The sequence below is a fragment of the Falco biarmicus genome, chromosome 2, assembly GCF_023638135.1.
Source record: "Falco biarmicus isolate bFalBia1 chromosome 2, bFalBia1.pri, whole genome shotgun sequence".
NCBI classification, from domain to species: domain Eukaryota; kingdom Metazoa; phylum Chordata; class Aves; order Falconiformes; family Falconidae; genus Falco; species Falco biarmicus.
In genome coordinates this window covers 118,164,291-118,182,745 of record NC_079289.1, presented here as the reverse complement: position 1 = coordinate 118,182,745, position 18,455 = coordinate 118,164,291, and the positions used below count along the sequence as shown (strand labels likewise).

At 40.8% G+C, this 18,455-nt stretch overlaps 1 protein-coding gene across 5 annotated transcripts in view; it reads left to right on the top strand.

Moving 5' to 3' along the window:
• The window catches only part of NECTIN3 (nectin cell adhesion molecule 3), a 69,672-nt gene extending 51,430 nt beyond the window's left edge, over nt 1–18,242 (top strand). Inside the window, exons 6-9 of one of the 5 annotated variants that reach the window (XM_056328120.1) lie at nt 802–904; nt 2,277–2,358; nt 14,603–14,665; nt 15,213–18,242. In XM_056328120.1, the coding sequence (XP_056184095.1) occupies nt 802–904; nt 2,277–2,358; nt 14,603–14,665; nt 15,213–15,389 (425 nt within the window). In that variant the 3' untranslated portion in view covers nt 15,390–18,242. Of the gene's footprint in view, nt 1–765; nt 905–2,276; nt 2,359–14,602; nt 14,666–15,212 lie in introns of all 5 variants that reach the window. The other 4 variants (XM_056328119.1, XM_056328117.1, XM_056328122.1 and 1 more) reach the window with 4 other exon arrangements.
• The last annotated feature ends 213 nt before the right edge of the window (nt 18,243–18,455 follow it).

The following is an 18,455-nucleotide window of genomic DNA, read 5'->3' as shown; positions in this document are numbered from 1 at the left end:
ACTGAGATTGATGATACTGAAATAAAGTATGCAAGCAGTTTTCACAGTCCTGAGATCTAAAACTTACTGAATTTCTAGCATAGTGAAATGGGTGACCTTTAAAGACTGACAAGGGTGTTAATTCCGTATGAGAGTTGTTAAACATTGGATTTGACAACGCTGAGGTTAAAAGTGCTTTTTAAAAAAAAAAAAAGTTTTTCTATCCCTGTTAAAATTTATTTACAAAGTGGCTGTTTCTTGTAGCTTGAAGTAGGAAGTCGTAGAGATGATGGTGTTAGGGTTTACTTATTGGTAAGTGTAAGCGGATTATTAGTGAGTTCACGTGTTCATTGCTCCTAGTAGTATATTTCTTTTTCCCTCTGCTTTTAAGTTTCCCTTTTTCCTTTCTGCAGACTTCAGTGGCTTTAAAGAAAGATTGCCAATAAAGCCATAGTTGTCTAGCTTTTTGAATTAACACCTCATTTGCTCATGTAAGTGTAAAAATCTTGCCTTGAACTTGAAAATAAAAGCATGCAGCTAGTATTTATTGAAAGTAGTCGATGAAATCTCTGAAATCATATATATGATTCATGAGTTCTCTTAATTCAACCAGTTTTTTTAATGGGGTGACTTGACCTGATACTGCAAGAGTGCTAGTGCAGGCCAAAGCTTTCTCTTCGGTCATGGAAGGAAGAAACATTTCTCAGGGCAACGCTGAAAAAGCTTATCTGAGTATTGAAAGTGTGTGAACTTCTCAAAGGTGTAATCTATGCTATCACATTGCAGATGTGCCATTTAAGCAGACATCTTCTGTTGCTGTAGCAGGGGCTGTGATTGGAGCAGTCCTTGCTCTTTTTATCATCACCATCTTTGTGACAGTGCTCTTGACCCCAAGGAAAAAAAGGCCATCCTATCTTGACAAAGTGTGAGTATGTGTTGCTTTTTTTTTTTTTTTTTTTTTTGAAACAAAGCAATATGCAGAAAGTGTTTGTTCTATATAGGATTTTGAATGTCTGAGTTTACTTAACAGCTGTTTAGCTGTCATAATTTCAGGGCTGTGTTTTCAGAGTAGAAAAATGTAAAATCACTTGAATTTCTGAAAAAGAAATGAGGCAGCTAAGAATGACTTTAGAGGTAATCTTATTTAACTCTTCAGAAGTTGTTGGTTTTTTTTAAAGGAAACTCATCAGTTGAGCTGGAGGACAGGGGAGAGATCTGTCTTGATTGATGGTACAGACTGCTAGTTTATCATAACCATAGGTCTAACATGAGAGAAGATTGACCATGCTTTGCTGCAGTGAAGGTTTGCTAAGATTTATCCTGGGGTGTGTGTAAAATGAAGCAAGCGCCCACAGATGTGTGACTCGGCGCGCTTTCTGGAATGTTGGTTATTTCTTCAAGTCTCTGGCGCAGACAGGCAGTTACTTCTTTTAAGCATCCAATATAGTCAAACAAAACCAAGCAAACTAAAAAAGTCTGAAAAGATTTTTGTCAGTTAAAAGTGTATGATGTCTAGACCCTGTTTGGAACACGTATAAGAAGTGATGATGTTTTGAATATCTGTAAATGCAAGCCTTTTCACACATGCTGTATACAGTTAACACTTAAACTGAATGAGAAATGAAAATGTCTGTCATGTCTGTATATATCTAATGAGGAATAGAATAAAATAACTTGCAGCGTTTAGCACAAAATAAGTTTCAGAATTTGAATCTCTTGAGCAAGATGAGTCAAGTGTTTTCCTACAACAGTAATTTCTAACATGGTTTGAAATGTCACTTTCTTGTTTATTTCTCTTGAATTCTGTAGCTAAAGCACATTTATATGTCTAGTCTTAAATGTTTTATTTCTTTTAAAACCATTTGCTTTCACTGAGAAAGTTACAATAGAGAAGTCTTGCATGTAGTGTATTGATTGTAAGGCTTTCTCAAAGACTTTTCAAAGAAAAGCTGTATTAGTAAGCGTTGCTCAAGCTGTATCTCATAACCTAGAAATGATGATAGATACTACTAATCCCTAGTCCTACTTAGTTTGGAGTTTGTGGAGGTCTACTTTACACCTTATATGATAAATAACAAGTTATAGGCAGTGCTTTTCTACAAAAAGCATGTGCCTGAATTATTACTAGTGGTGGATGTGTTCAGCGTGACAGTATTTCGTGTGTGTCATTGCTGACTGAGAGGTGTGTGTCCCTGAATGTTGAGTGTTGGAGGATTTGGCAGCTAAAGTAACTATCTGACGATTCAGTTGGGCTTCACAAATACGGCATGTCGTATTTCATTCTTTTTTCGCTACAGGATTGATCTTCCACCCACTCACAAACCATCCACATGCGAGGAGAGAGCATTCCCTGTACCACAGAAGGAAGCTATGCTTCAGGTGGGTATGTGGTTATATACGTCTTAAACTGAGGTAAGAAAAGCGTTAACTTTGTTCTGTTAGTCTGATTGGCTTTCCTGGTAATGTATAGTCTTCTGATTGTTGGCTCACAACCAAGAGGTTTCCTTGTACTTGGGTGATACCCGAGTCTTAGGTCCTTGGTGTTAAAGTCATCCTTAAAGGTCAGGAAACTGGTTGATAGGTCCTTTTTGTGTCTCCAGTAGCATTTAACAGCCTCTGCTCCTCTTGAAGTAGAAAAAAGCTATAGTTGGAGTTTTCTGGCCATCAAGAGAATATACATAGTTTTAAAAAACTTACCTTTGTTTTGGGGGGAACAAATATATTTAGTAATCTTAAGAACTGACTTGAGCATCATAGCCTTCCTTGCCATTCTTCTAAGCTGTTAAGGGCTGAATAGTGGGGATATATTAGAATTTGGGCTGTTGTGTGTCTTATTTACCAAAGTATGGTTTTGGTTGCCAGTGAAAATTACTAAATCACTTTGAAATGTCTGTAATTATGTAACTTGTATTTTTATCTTTTTTTTTTTCTTGAATTTACCAGCAAGAAAAGACTGTACTAGTTGTGTCGCAAGTACATGAAATTTTAGTATGCTTTCAAGGGTAGCTTCATGTGATTTAAAGTAATGCTGTGCAAACAAGATGGCTACAGGTATTAAAGTTCCTTATCAGCGTTAGTGTTTGTGGGGGTGTAGTTTGATCCAACAGGAGGTGATACTAGGGGAAGCTAATTCTAGCAGATGAGGCAGATAGAGTAAGTGGGGAGCAAGGAAGGGTAGGACTGCCCTTAGCTACAGCATGGCTTTGTACTGGGTTGGGCTGCTTGTGAAACTTGTGAAACCACTGTTTGCACTAGGAAACACAGAAGGGCCCTGTTTGTGGGAGACAGCATGGAGTAGTTCATTATATGAAGTGTAATAGTCTGTTCGTGAACGCTATAGATCCTGACTATAGCCCTCAAAGTGTGATTGGTTTTTCTTTTTGCTTTTTTGTCTGGTATATATTAAAAATCAGTCAGTCTGATTTTTAGGTTTCTAATTAACTGAAGAAAACTTAATCACCTAACAGTATTAGTGAGAACTGGTTCGTAATTATTCTTAATGGAATTTTTGTTCCATCACCAGTGCTTTGTGTAAATACTATGATTCTAACCACTGATGTGCTGAATTATAAGACTGAGGTAATTCAGGCAGTCAATTATTTATAACAAATAGCGTTTTTCCAGTACTCCACTGTACCTTTGCAGTTTTAGGGACCAATAAAAGCCTTTTTTCTGATAGAGGCATGCTCTAGGAAAAAAATCTTCACTACTTTCAAGATGGATTTTTATGGATATCTTAGTAATGCTGAAAATACACTTGAGGATTTTCTTAATGTGATTGCTGGTTACTAAAGCTCACCAAATAAGAGTTGCCAATAGAAGCTTTCCCCTTCTACATGAAAGTAACGCATGAAAAGAACATAGCTTATTACAGATACCACATTGAGTAGTACTTCTTCATACTGTTGCTAAATGAAGAAAGAAACTTCTCTCAGATCCCTTGCTACTTCTAGTAGCAGCCTGATTATTCTAACTTTTTGAAGGTATAAAATATTTAGTTGGCCAAAAGCCTAATAGGTTTTTGCCTTCTGATCTTGAAGGTGGTGTAACACCTAGGATGGCACAAAAGAAAAAATGCTTTACTGTGCTCAGGCTGGGCGTCTTGTGCTAACTATGTAGTAACTCTTCTGTCACTACAACACTCAATGAATGCGATGGTGAGTCACGCTTCTGCTAATACATTCCTATGCCTTAAGTATTATGGTAAAATAATCTCTTGCTTACAGAATCGGGAGATACAGACTGTTGTGGTATTTGTGCATCTGTAGTGCTGCTAGATGACAAAATGATGACAAAAGGAAATGCAGTTATTTGTCCTTTACAGGGCTACTCATAAAGTGTATACCGTACTGTTTTCCTCTTTGAAACTCTGCTGTCTTTGAATTCTTTCTTGGTTTTGCTTACTCTGGCTTTTGTTAGTGAACACTTAAGAACTAAGAAAAGGTGAAGCTGTCTGCAGTCTTTGTTGAACACACAATAAAATGTTTTATCTAAATATATTTTGTAAATAGAGAAAAGACCTTAAACAGACTGAATTGTATACTCATTGCCCTCAAGCTGGATAAATACAGTTTAAAGTTGTTTTGGGGAAGGGAGGAGAGTGATCTAGCTCTCCTTCAGGCTTAAATGTTAACTGTGCTTTAGTTAAAAATAATGGATGTTGGCATAACATTGTTAGTGTACCTGTTCTTTTTCTCTTTTGTGGAACTCCAAAACTGAAAAGAGCTGGAGGTTGAGTCTTCCTAGATGATACTACCTAGAATCAGCATGTACTCTCTGTTATGCTTTAGGCAAGAACTTCTACTCTATTCAATAGAAATACATGTCAAAATACTAGCTTTAGCCAAAAAGTGATTGGTTGCATTGTTTTGGTGTAGTAAGCCAACGCTTGAACAGCTGTAAAGAGGTAGGAGCAAGTTAGCAGCCTGTCACTACGTCTCATCCTGTTGGTCTAGAAGTCGGTACTAGCCGTGTATTCTGGGTTCCAGGTGCTGCTTGAACTGCGCAGTCGTAAGTGAGAAGCATGCTGGTGAAGCCTCTCCAGGCGGCTCAGGTGAAAGCTTCTGGTTACACTGAAAACTGCAAGTGACGCATCACTGCATTGTCAACAGCAATAGATGGTCTAATTCAATCTGAGCAGAAATGTTAAGCTTCACAAAGGTGCAAAGCAAAGTTAAAGGAGAATGAACTTAAATGGTGTCTTCTGTATGCTGACAATAACAGGATTGAAAGTGGATTGATTCAATTTAAGCTGACTCTGGCAAGTTGTTAAATGTAATGTGCAAATTTTTCAGTCTTTTGTATGGTTATTGTTCAAACCATGCACAGAGGCTTTTTTGGATCTTGTATTCCAAAAGTATTTTGGATCAAGTATTCCAGGTGCAACTGAAGAAGCTGCAGTTCTCCTGTTTGTGTCCTAGCTGTTGTATTTTACTAAACTTTACCCATGCCTGAGTAGGTAGGTATCGGTGTTAAAATGAAGTGGGCTGTTGCAGATGTTAGATAGTACTAGATAGTCAGTGTCTTTCATGGTTCATCCTTCAGACTTGGAAGCTTAAGTATACTTTAAGAATATATTAGTGTTTACGTGCTAATGTTAAATAATAAGCTACATGTATATGTAAAATTACTGTGTAATGGAGTACTCATAATAATTTCTCAGTACTGATATTTGCAGATAACAGTTTACGTATACATGTGAATAATTTAAAAATTGAGAAAGACTGCTTCACTTATGGCCCTCAAAGTGAGGCAAAGTACAAAACACAGGAGTATTAAGTGGAACAAAGGAAAAAATAAGGCAGTATAATTTAATTTACTGTGAAGACTGTAGTTCATCTTTATCAACTTTTTTTAGTGACAAAGCTATCGCTTTTGTCCGGGTGGTTTTTTAACAGTCATTGTCATGGAAATACTATTTTGATACTCAGAACTATTTTTGGCACATAATGTGAAAGAGCAGTGAGCAGCCTGAAGGTTACGTCTTTGGTGAGAGGGGGGTCTCTGCCTGCACATGAGTTTTGTGGTGAATTGAGAGGAAGTTGAGCAATGGAAGAATTCCAGTGGCTTAAAAAAGAATTCCTCTGTTGCATAATATTTATAAAAGGAGTGGGAGAGGAAGCACTAATTCAGGCATCCTTTGAATCATTACAGTTGCTTTCACTATATTTCAAAGAATATATTGCTCAGAAGCAAACTTTACTTGCCTAGAAACATGACTGAGATGCACAGTCTTTGACACTGTGAAAACTGAATTCATGTCTGGTTTGCTTTTGAAGGAAAGCAGGGGGGAAATGTAGTTTTGTACAATGGAGTGCATGAATGTTCAGAGTTCTTGAAATATTAAAAAATAATAGAGCTTTTTTGTAGTGACAGAAATAGAAGTGGAGAAGGGAGAAGCAGCCCAGTAGGTAATTCTAGCCGTGAGAAGGCTGACTTGAGACTGCCAGCCTGAAAGAATATGTCACGTATTTAGCCAGGCAACCCTGTCAAATGCTAAAGCTCCTTAATGGTAATATTTGTATTTCTGTTTGACACGGGGAAGAAGATGATGGAATTTTATTAGCACAGTTAAAAGCATATAACGCTATTTACTGAACGAAGGCATTACTGGATCAAATTTGAAAAGATCATCCACAGTACTCTGAAACCTAGCATAATATTGATTCATTTATAGATTGTGGCACTCTTGCACTTTTCTAGTTGTGGGGTTTTTTTCCTAATGGTCTTAATACAGGTGGGAATGTCTCTTCCTTGATGAAGAAGGAAGCATTATTGTTATAATTTGCCTTAGATTGAAGAGCTGTTTAGGCTAACAAGGAAGGAAGGAAGCACAAAATGTGCATAGATAAACTCATCTGTATTGATAAAAGGATCTTACAATGGAAAAAACAATTAACCAGATAGAGACTAGATGAGGCACAAGCTTTTTACTGGTGGAGGCTTTTGTAATGGGATTTCTAAATTGGAAAGGATGAGAAAATGTAAGATGATGATGATGGGATAATTGCTTTAGGCTTTTAAAGGACTTGGAGAAGGAGCATGTTTAAAATGAAACTCAATGCTTTTATGAAACTCTGGAAGATGTAAAGGTAAGTATCCAAGCACAAAACCCCAGGTACACTGTGTTTTTCTGCATAGAAACACTGTAGCTCAACACCAGCTACAGTGAACCTGACGATTTTCGTTCAATCACTTGCTGCATGGCAGTAAAAGGTACAGCTTTGTTCTGTAGCAAAGATGTTGCGTTTGCATACCACGTGAGATTTTCTTTGCCTCTAAAATTAATTGCATAAATGAACCCACTGGAATTTCCAGTTCTGGTTTCCAGTGCTTGTCTAAATCATGTCTAAATCCACTGTTGGTAGAAATTCTTGAGCAGGCAGTTTTTTGCTCACAGAACATTAGCCTTTGGTGGTGGTGCAGGGGTTCTTGTTCCTCGTGTGTTTCGTAGTCATTTAGTTTGGAAAAGAACTTTAAGACCATCAAGTCCAACCATTAACCCAACACTGCCAAGTCCATCACTGAATCATGTCCCTAAGCACAACGTCTGCGTGTGTGTTAAACACCTCCAGGGATGGTGATGCCACCACCTTCCTGGGCAGCCTGTGCCAGTGCCTGACCACCCTTCCCATGAACAAATTGTTCCTGATAGCCAAAGTAAACCTCTGCTGGCAGGACTTGAGGCTGTTTCTTCTTGCCCTGCCACTACTTACCTGGGAGATGTCTACACCTCCTACACCCCCTCGCTACCACCCGCTGTCAGGCGGCTGTAGGGAGCGATCAGGTCCCCCCCGAGCCCCCTCCTCCCCATGCTGAGCACCCCCAGCCGTGTGCCCCAGCCCCTTCCCCAGCCCCCTGCCCGGCTCTGGACACGCTCCAGCCCCCCTACGTCCCTCTGGGCCTGAGGGGCCCGAAACTGAACCCAGGGCTCGAGGTGCGGCCCCACCAGCGCCGAGCACAGGGGCACGGGCACTGCCCTGGCCCTGCTGGCCACACCGTTTCGGATCCGAGCCAGGGTGCTGTTGGCCTCCTGGGCCACCTGGGCACACTGGGGGCTCATGTCCAGCCGGCTGCTGGCCAGCACCCCCGGGCCCTTTCCATGGGGCAGCTTTGAGCCGCTCTGCCCCCAGCCCGCAGCGCTGTGGGGCTGCTGTGACCCACGGGCAGGACCCGGCACTTGGCCATGTTGAACCTCACACAACTGGCCTTGGTCCATCCGCCCAGCCTGCCCAGACCCCCTGCAGAGCCTCCTGCCCCCAGCACGTCAGCACTCCCCCCAGCCTGGTGCCAGCTGCAGACCTGCTGAGGGTGCGCTCGGTCCCCTTATGCAGATCGATAAGGGTATTAAACAGGACTGGCCCCACTACTGAGCCCTGGGGTACACCATGTGGAACTGGCTTCCAACTGGGTGTAACTCCGTTCAGCACCACTCTTTGGGCTCAGCTGTCCATCCAGCTTTTAACCCCGCACAGAGTATACCTGTTCGAGCCGCGAGCAGCCAGTTTCTCCAGGGAGATGGGAGATGCTCTGGGAGATGGTCAGAGGTTTTGCTAAGGTCCAGGTAGACACCACCCATGATCTTTCCCTCATCCACTAAGCAGGTCATCCTGTTGTAGAAGGAGATCAGGTTCATCAAGCAGGACCTGCCTTTCATAACCCCACGCTGGCTGGGCCCAATTCCCCCAGTTGTCCTGCGTGTTCTGTGTGATGGTGCTCAGGATGACCTGCTCCATAACCTGCCCCACACCAGGTTCAGGCCGACAGGCCTGGAGTTCCCTGGATCCTGCTTCCTGCTCTTCTTGTATATCGTTGTCACTTTGCCTAATCTCCAGTCTGATGGGACCTCCCCGGTTAGCCGGGACTTGATAAATGATGGAGAGCGGCTTGGTGAGCTCCACTGCCAGGTCCCTCAGCACCCTTGGGTGGATCCCATCTGGCGCCATAGACTCGTGTATGTCTAAGTGGAGCAGCAGACCACTAACGGTTTCTTCCTGGACTGTTGGGATTTCATTCTGCTCATCATCCCCGTCTTCCAGCTCAGGGCTGGAAGTTACCCTGAGGGTAGCTGGTGTTGCTATTAGAGACTGAGGCAAGGAGAGCATGAAGTACCTCAGCTTTTTTTTCCTCATCCTTTGTGGCAACGTTCTCCCCCGCAGCCAGTAAAATATGCAGATTATCCTTCGTCCTCCTCGCGTTTCTAATGTGTTTGTCAAAACATTCTTTTGTTATGTTTTACAGCAGTGGCCAGCCTGAGCTCTAGCTGGGCTGTTATCTCTCTAACCTTTGCTCTGTGTAACCTCACAACATCCTTGTAGTCCTCTCCAAGGGGTAAGCTCTCCTTTCCCCCGCTCCCCAAGTTCCAGCCAAAGCTCTCTGTTTAGCCAGGCCGGTGGTCTGCCCCACTGGCTCGTCTTTTGGCACGTGGGGACAGCCTGCTGCTGTGCCTTTAAGACTTCTCTTCTTTTTGCTGCTTGATGTGGTGACTTCATGCTCTTAGCACAGGTATGAAAGAGCAGTGTCTTCTTCTGATAAGTGGTAAATCACATATTCTCAGAACTGGTCTGCAGATTGCATTCTAGGACCCAACAAGCAAACGCAGTGTGGCCTTAAGGGCAGGGGTAAAAAACCCTTCCATTTAATTAGAAGACAGAAAACATGGCAAACTAAAGTTGGAGTCACAGGCCTGTGAAGATGGTAGCAAAGAACTACTGGAAGTGTGGAGTAAGTAGAAAACATTAGAAGATTATTTTTTTGAACTTGTTACACAATGCATTTGCAGGTCACGTTACAAGTTAACTCAAAATTGCTTAAAAACTTGAACTAAATAATGAATGTGGAAAAGTAAAACGTTAAGGGCAAGGGAGGAGAAAAGAATGAAGTGTTACTGAGATTGGGTTCTTTGCCAAAATATTTTTGAGGGTGAGAACGTGGGTGTATGACCAGTGCAAACGTTACCTCCCTGTTTGAATTTTTGTTGGGTGTCTGGGGGGGCTCTGCCGTGAGACCTGCAACTTTGCTACTTCATGTTGTTGCTACCACTGTGAGGCTCTTGGGGAAAGCAGGAGTTACCAACCAGGAACAAATTGCCAATTGTGTAAAAGCTGTTGCTTTAGCCTGTTGTGTCCCTGTACGATTAGCAGTGAGGCACACAGGGAAGAAGTTAATTAGTGATACCATGGTGTAACTATATCCTAAACTATAATTCTTAGGTAGCATTGCTTGGTGTGATTAAAATTGGCCATTCTTCCACTCAGGCAGCTGGTGATTAACTGTCAGTCTGGAAATAACCTGTTTCACTAAAAGTTACTCCACCATAATGGTGACCAAAAAAAAGAAAAGTTTTTTACAAAAGAAGGTGTCGAATCTTCTGTGTCAAGTAAATGACGTTATCATTAATATATTCTATAGCTTGTCTAATCTAAAATTCGTGATCAAAAGTGGCCCCTCAGTGAGCTGACTGAATTGCAGGAAGGTTTTCTGCTCCTGCCTGAGGAAGTGTTTGGTTGTGCTAGTTCTTCCCTGGGAAAAATACCATTATTCACAGAGCTGCAAATGTATAGTTGCAGTATAGGTTTTTATTAAACTAAGTTTAAGAAGAAAATTAAAGTGTAACATTTAGATACTCTCTACCCCTTCTGATAGACTTTAAAGCCGTAAATACCCAAGAAGGATCTGAGTTGCTTGGGATTTGAAAATACGCCTTCAAGTGTGCTGTGTAACGTGTGCAGTGTATTTATTCAATAGAGCCCAGACAAAGGGCAAGGAAGCATTTCTTCCTGAAATGAGTAGAACTTTGTCTGCCAGATAAAATCAAATTAGAGGTGAGTATATAAACATGCACAAAGTGACAAGTTGTGTTTATTTTAATGGTTTTGTAAATAATTGAGCGTCTGTTTAGCTCTTGGGTCAGAGTTTGGAAGGTCTTACGTTGTCTGTCCTCGAGGAGACAGTGCTCTGCTCTTGTGTTGTGCTTTGACTGTTTAGGGGAAAATCAGGGAGGCAGTTCCAGAACTGGGCTCTTATTAGCCCAAAATCTAACTTAATTTACATGTTCAAGATGTGTATATATAAGCTAATCAGTGCTGTAACTACTAATTGCATGGAAGTATTCAGCAACTTCATGTATGCAGGCAGGTGTTGGAAATAATGACCCGTTTGCAGTGAAGAAAAAATTATATCCAACTATTCTTAGCCCGAATAGGTTTATTATGAACCGCACAGAATGCAGCCTGTTTGTATTCTGTTCTGATATGAACCCTGTTAAAGAAATGAGCTCTTCGTGATACGATGGCTCTTTACTAGCTTTGATTGATGGGTTTCTTTCATGCGGTTATTCTTACCGCAGTGCAGTTGCCCTCTCCTTTGGCAGAAAATCACAGGCACCATATATTGGTCCACTCTGTCTTCCATAATCTTACAGCTGTTCAGGCTGTGTCCTGCTCGTCTGTAAAGTTTTACCTTTCGAGTCGTAACTGTGATATCTCTTAGACCAGTGGCAGTGTAACCTCAAGGTATATGTTTGTTTCCTTTGGCTATACCTGAGCCTGTTATTTTCAGCTGCTGTAATGTTATTTCAGCTTTTTTTCCAACTTGGTCACCTTGAGGCTGCTGATGGCAGACAACTGGTGAAGTTGTGATATTGGTTAGTGGCAGACTGGAGCTAAAACATGCGGGTTTAAGCTGCAGAGTTCTCTGTTTTCTGAATAAATCTGATAGTCATTGAAGGCTCCTTATACATGACCCAGATACACTTAGTTGTATGTTACTATGAAGAGAACTTCTTTTATTTACCCTCTTTACGCAACAGGAACTGCGTGTTTTCCAGGAGTTTTGCTGCCTTTTCCAAAAAAATCCCAGAGGTTGCTAGAGGGCTGAGGTTTAGGAGGATGACTGAGGGAGGAGAATGAGTTGGGAGTCCTGAGCTTTACCAAGGAAGCTTGAAGTTGGTGGGGGAAACATCTTCTTAGTTGAGAAATGCTGCTAGTGGATTGTGACTCAAGCAGTCTAAGTCCCAAGATCCCACTAGGTAGAGACCTGAGCAAAACCTAAATGCCTCGTGTCTATGATTGGATCAGTGTGGTAAATCACTCGGATAAACATCTGTTCTTGTCTGCCAGCAGCTGCCAAGTGTAGCAGTAGTCTGCTTGTTGAGATGAGACCAAATTTCCACTTTAAGCATGAGACGATCGGAGGACCCGTGGGCACTTGAACAGTGTTTATCGCGGTTTGTACAGGGCTGATTGGCTGAAGGAGGCAGTTGGCCGTTGTGAAAGAAATACTGGAACATGCGATGTTCTTCCTACCAAGTGAAGGACCATTGCAAAGAACAGAAATTTACTTGTTTTCCTTTGGATGTCAAAACAAAAACCAAGAAAATTAGAGAAACCACACACACACACAAAAAAAAAAAAATAAACCCACCAAAAAAACATATTTGAGGAAATGAGATTTTGCTAGTAGCAGAATAGTGAGGATACTAGGCTGTCTGGGAAAATTATTTGTAGTCTGACCTGCTTTTGAATAGTATCTCCAAATACTGTTCAGGCGAGACATAGGTATGGGTGATTCTACTTCAACAAAATGTCTGGGTGAGCTCTGGCGGAAGTTCCCTTCTGCCAGGTTTTTCTAGCTTGCTTCCAAGAGCACAGCAAGTGTGCTGATTTATGTGCCAGTGTAGCTGCTTTTCTAACAATAGCATCTACTGATAAACACTAATACTTCTGTCTTTGCATGTTAACTGTACATGAAGTATAGATAAGCTACGTGTAGCTCATTTTTCTTCAGTTGCATGCAGTGAGCAAGACTTCCATCTGGTGCTGTTTCTTAGATGGTTTCAGCTTAGCTGGTTATGAAGCATCTGTGTACTTGAATACTGTTTTGGTTGCCATGAATCAGTAAAATGTATACCAAGTAAGCCACAACTATGGCCTCTTAAAAATCAGGAGTACCAACAAAGACCAGCTGTTCCAGGGGTAACATAGTTGACATGACAAGCTTTGTAGGATACAATTTTCTATCTAGAAGTTGTGTGTCTTCACTCTTTAACCCGTGTGTATTCTAATGGACAGGGGTAACATCTGCATTATTTACGTATCTTCTGTGTACCTGTAATTTTACCGACCAGTGTTTGCTCTCTGGAGCTGAGGGCTAACACCAGCACTCGTGTCAGGCCCAAGTGGAGTGGTGCCACTGGGAGTGCTGGTGGCTGCCGTGGCTCAGAAAGCTGCTGAGGGCCCCGGTACCCCCGGGAACCGTTCTGGTGCGAAATGTCAGAGGGCAGAGCGCCGCGGGCCATCTGCCAGCTGAGAACCTCTGCTTTTGCCATGGACTTTCTGTGGGACCTGGCTGAAGCATTAAGCGATAGAGACGCCTCTCAAATGCTTTGATCACTAGATCACTGTCACCTTATGACTTTTTTTGTTACTGTGATAGCTATGTGCTGCTATTGAGTTCTGAAACTTAGTGTTAAGCAGCCTGTAGACCTGTATTGATCTTGGTGGTGGGACTCCAGGGGACAACAAAGGGCGAAGAACTGCAGAACAGACTTGACTTTTGAAGACTACTATCATAAGCAGGAGAGGGAATCGGGTAGCAGGACCCAGCTGGACAGCAAGTTGTTGTTTGTGGTTTTTTTTCCTACTCTAGCATAGCCAATTTTCCAAAGGACTAATGGGCTTCATGACCCAAGCAATGGACTCCTACCTGAGTTGCAGAACCTACTGCTGTGTATGGCTACGGTGGCATTAGCAAGCCATGCTGAACAGTAGGAGCAGATCCGCAGTTGATGTTGAGATGTGGGGTGTTCACGTGATGTGTGTTCAGGAGGATTTTGGTTGCTGTCAGCTCTTGTCTTGTCCTGTGGATGGAATGCCAGTTAGTTCCTGATGTACATCTAGCTATCCAGCCTTCCTAGACCTCTGAACTCATATTTTGGAGAGACATGCTTTGAGGAACAGGTTCTAGACCTCACAGAAAAAGCTAATGGTAAAACATCTAGGGAGTGTGGGCTGTCAGTTGGAAAAGCAGTCAGCAAAACAAACTTGAGTAGATGAGTTGTAAATATATCTATGCTGCTTTAATTAAGAAGGGTAGAATAAAATGAGTTGTAATGAAAAGCATTTTCTTGTATTTGTTTTCAGTAGTCTCATTAGAAGTTTTAAATTTTTCAGTAGGAAGTGCTTAATTTAATTTTATGAAGTTAAAAAGCAAATGTACTCCCTTCTACTCTCAGTAGCGTACAAGTAAATTCCTTTCCAGTTAATACTTTTGTGCAATATCACTGAGCATCAATCTGTATGATCCTTGTGAAAACCTTTGGATATTTTTTTTTTTAGCCTGTGGCTTACCTAAAATAATGTCATGTTAAGCACATTTGAGAAAGATTAAAAAGATCTATGCTTAAATAAAAAGGTCAAAATTAAATGTATAAACAACACTTCTTAAATTGACAATAGCATCTTTTGCTGCCAGAGATTAACTTGTAAGAAGCGTTCTAAATGGTGCTCAGTTAAGACTTCACAAGGCAGAGTGTATTTTGTGATTATTAGCACTTTTGTATAAAGCAAATCTGTGCTGCAGGGTTGAATTTTGACTTGTTTCCACTGTAACTTTCTTCTTTCAGAAAGAACATTTTGCTTTGCAAAGCCAGTACAGAGAGAAGGATACTGGAAACTTGCAGCACATGGTAAATAATAAGATGGCTTGAATTCCTGATTGAGGCTTTCATTTCATCATGTTCCTTAGAATAAGCTTATAAGGAGGTTGTTCATGAAGAACAAAGTATTTGTCCGTCCCAGTCGATGACTTTGGATGTGTTGGTTTGGTGTCCATGAAGCAGAAAGTATCTATCATTTTCATAGCGTGTATTTCCTAGGTAGTTTTGCTGACTGAGTTTAAATACATAGACACTACAGCTTTGAAGTTTTTGTTGAATAAAATAACAAAGCACAGGAATGCTAACAGATGTTTTTATAGCTTGCGATTTGCTTGTTAGCATTTTTCAGCCTTAAAGTCTGACTTGCTTTGAAACAACATTTTGAGGTTAACTCTGAGTAGTTACTATTACTTTGTGTCTGTTACTGATTGGAATTTTTTTCAGTTCCTGTTTCTTGATCCATAGGACTGATTTGGACATCATGCGCCTTCTGTTTTGCTTAAAGCTTTAACAAGAATAGGAATTGCAGGTACTATACGTGAACTGTGAAACTGATATGCTTCTTGTTTGTGTTTAGAAGGCTGTGAATGGAGGGCAACTTACTTGCGAGGTGGAAGAGCCACAGGAGCAGGAAGGTCTGCAGCATATGTATCCTGTTTATCAGCAAACATACTACAAAAATTGGAGCAGCAGATACCCGCCAAACTCAGGACCTGGAAGAGTCTACATCAATCCAAGGGAGCATTATGTATGAATCCGTACCCAGATGTCTTAACTTTTAAGATGCGAGGGGTTTAATACCTGTTGACTGTCTGACCAATATGTCTCATTGGCTTTGCTCTCTAAACTAACTGGTCTTTTTTCCCGTGGGAAGAAATCGCATGGAGAATTTTATGTAGGTAAACCCTATAGAATTTGAGACTTAACTTGCTTCTAGTTTTTGATATGTATTTGGTTTTGTAGTTCTATCAACCTGCCAAAAGAGAAGAGCGTTTAGCTTTACTAACCTTCCTAGTCATAAGATGTATAAATTAGATTAATTGGTTGACACATGCCAAAACGTAGTTAAGCTGTTTCCCTGGTTATTTCTGGGAGCATTCTCTCCCTGACTGGATATTTTATAATACCCTTACCTGTGTAAAAGTGAGTAAATATGAGCAAGACAAACGAATCCCTGGTGGCATAAGCAGTCTTGGGCTGAAAGTAATTTTTTTGCATCTTTGAAAACTTTGGGATCATTGTAATTTTGACTGGCTATTGATTTGTCAACTAGCTCTACCTCTCCCAGTCAAATGAGCAACTAGACTACCTCTCAAATACTGACTTGCCTGTTTCATAATGTATGTTGTGTGTCTTCCCACCTTGTTAAAAGCGAAGCAATTTTCTTACATCAAAAACTTCGTGTTTCATATTGGTCTTCCCTGTCAGTTGGTGTACTTGCTGGTTGTAGCTTCACACTAGGTCTATGTGAAACTTGGTTGCAAGAAGTAGATTATTAGACTTAACTCTCTGAAAATTGTCTTACATGTAGCTGCATCTTACCTACATATTGATATTTAGCCTTTTTTCCAGGTATGGGTCCTATGTTAAGTGTTGCAGAGTTTGTCTTGTTTGGTAATAAATACATCTCACGTTTTTTGGCTGCTTCTCAGTTTGCAGTAAAACTGCCTGTGATGTGTTCTTATGTATTAGCAAGAAAAAGAAAGCCTCAAGCAGACTTCAGGTAGTCTTCAGCACTGTCCTTTAACCTTAACCAGTAGTGTGAAGTAACTGGAGAATGTCCCGATGTTACCAGTGCTAACAGTATCCCACATCAGGTGTTGGTGGGTTTGATTTTGGTTTTTTTGGGGGGGGAAGATAATGATTGAAAAAATGTGCTCAGGATCTTTTTAGAAAAACAAGTTTTCCTTTGGACTGAAAAATATTAAGTAAAAAAAAAAGTATATAATGTGTTAGTGCTGAAATGAGCTCACAGGAAAATCTTAAAGTATTTTAAGACAGCAGGAAATAAGACAGTGATTAAAATTTGCTAGAGAAACTTAAACAACTAGTGAATTCTATACACATAGGTACAGAATAATGATTTTCAGTCAGATGACCTGAAGGCAAAATATTGAGAATGGCTATGTCATACTGAGCTAGCTATTGTTTCAGAATTAAACATAGTTTCTGTAATATTTACTGTTTTTTCTGCAGATGATTGGATTTTTCAGAGGGAAGAGTCGTAGCTGTAGAAGGAATAAAATTGCAAGGTAGTTTAGTCGTGTGCTGCAGGCAGGATGCCATTATACAGCCTATATTCAACCTGCATTTATCTCCATCGTAGTAGAAGTTCGAGGTCCCTGCCCACAGAGGGCTGGGTTAGTGTTTCTGGTTTGTTGCAGGTAGCAGTTCGATGATTATGGTTTAGGTGCCTATTTTCTGGACACTGTACAAGTGGACATTAACTGTTCTCTTGCTAAGCAAGAGATTACATGATGTGGGTGAGGTTGACAACTGAAGGAATGGCAAAGGAAAAGGTTGGAGAGAATCTATTTCTTGGGAGCTTTCTTTGAAATGCTGTTAACTTGCTTTTTCTCTTAGGCACTGAGCACATTTGCGTAAATCGAGCAACTGGTTTCAATTTCAAAGCCTCCTGTGGTATTTGAGACCTTAACGAGGGCTTATGTGCCCCAAAAATATATTTTCCAGTAACATCAGTGTCAGCAGCTACCTCTTCCCACCAGTGTTGCCTCACCTATCCCTACATTACTGCAGCTGCAAAAAGCATTTACTGCCAGATCGTGAAAAGAAAACACTGTCCTGGCCAAATGTTAAAGCAAAGAGAATGACAGAACATCGAGATAACTATACTGCTTGAGATAATTTGATCAATATCACTGAGAAAACCTTGATACAAACAATACTGGGATATATATTATAGGATTGTTTAAAGCTGTTATTGTGATAATGCTTCCACTGCATTCATTAGTACAATGTGATTTTGAGCAGATGATCATTTCAGTTTCTATTGTGCTGGCGGATGATGTAAAAAAACAATTATTTTGGGTTGAGACCTCTTCTACCGCCTCTCATTTGCAGATACATTTTTGTTTGAAGGGTTGGAACTTTGGGGGAGAGAGGGGGGAAGGAAGAATGCTATCAACAAAGCTATTATTGCTTTTTTTGGATTTATAAAACTAGGTAGAAGAACTGTAGTCCAGCTGCGCTGCCCACGTTATGTATTGACAAACTAGGGGAAGCTGGAATTGCAGACCACCGGTCAGCGTGTAGTTTGCCCTGAAGTCATTAGGGAGATATATTATGTTTATTACCTGTGAGAAGTGGTTTCTTTGTAACCTGTTCAGAGACATTGCGTGTGTTAAGTTTTTTGAACCCTTGCTTGTAGTCTTAAGTGTGGCTGGAGATTTGAGGGAGGGGATTTGGCAGAGTGCTCTGAAGAAAACAGAAAAACGTCTGCCTGTTAGGATTTCCCACAGAAAGGATTGCACATGTAGAAGTAAGTTTGATCTGCTTTAAGATGTAGAAAACATTCTCTTTTATTTTTGTACATTTTCAAATGTTTGTATTTGTCTTTTGATTTGAATAAAAGCATTGAAGATAGGAACTTTGCATATGTTGTTTAGATTTAAGATTGCTTAAGGTATGGAAAATGCATCCACTTTTCTTGGTGATAAGTTTCCTTCTCTCTGGTTGTATGTGTGGGGTATGTGTTTTTCTCTGAACAGCACCACTTTTGAATACCTGTGGCACCAGATGCTGAAACGAGATATCCTTTCAACGTTTGTTTTATTTAACGGGGGGCATACAGAACTTTGTG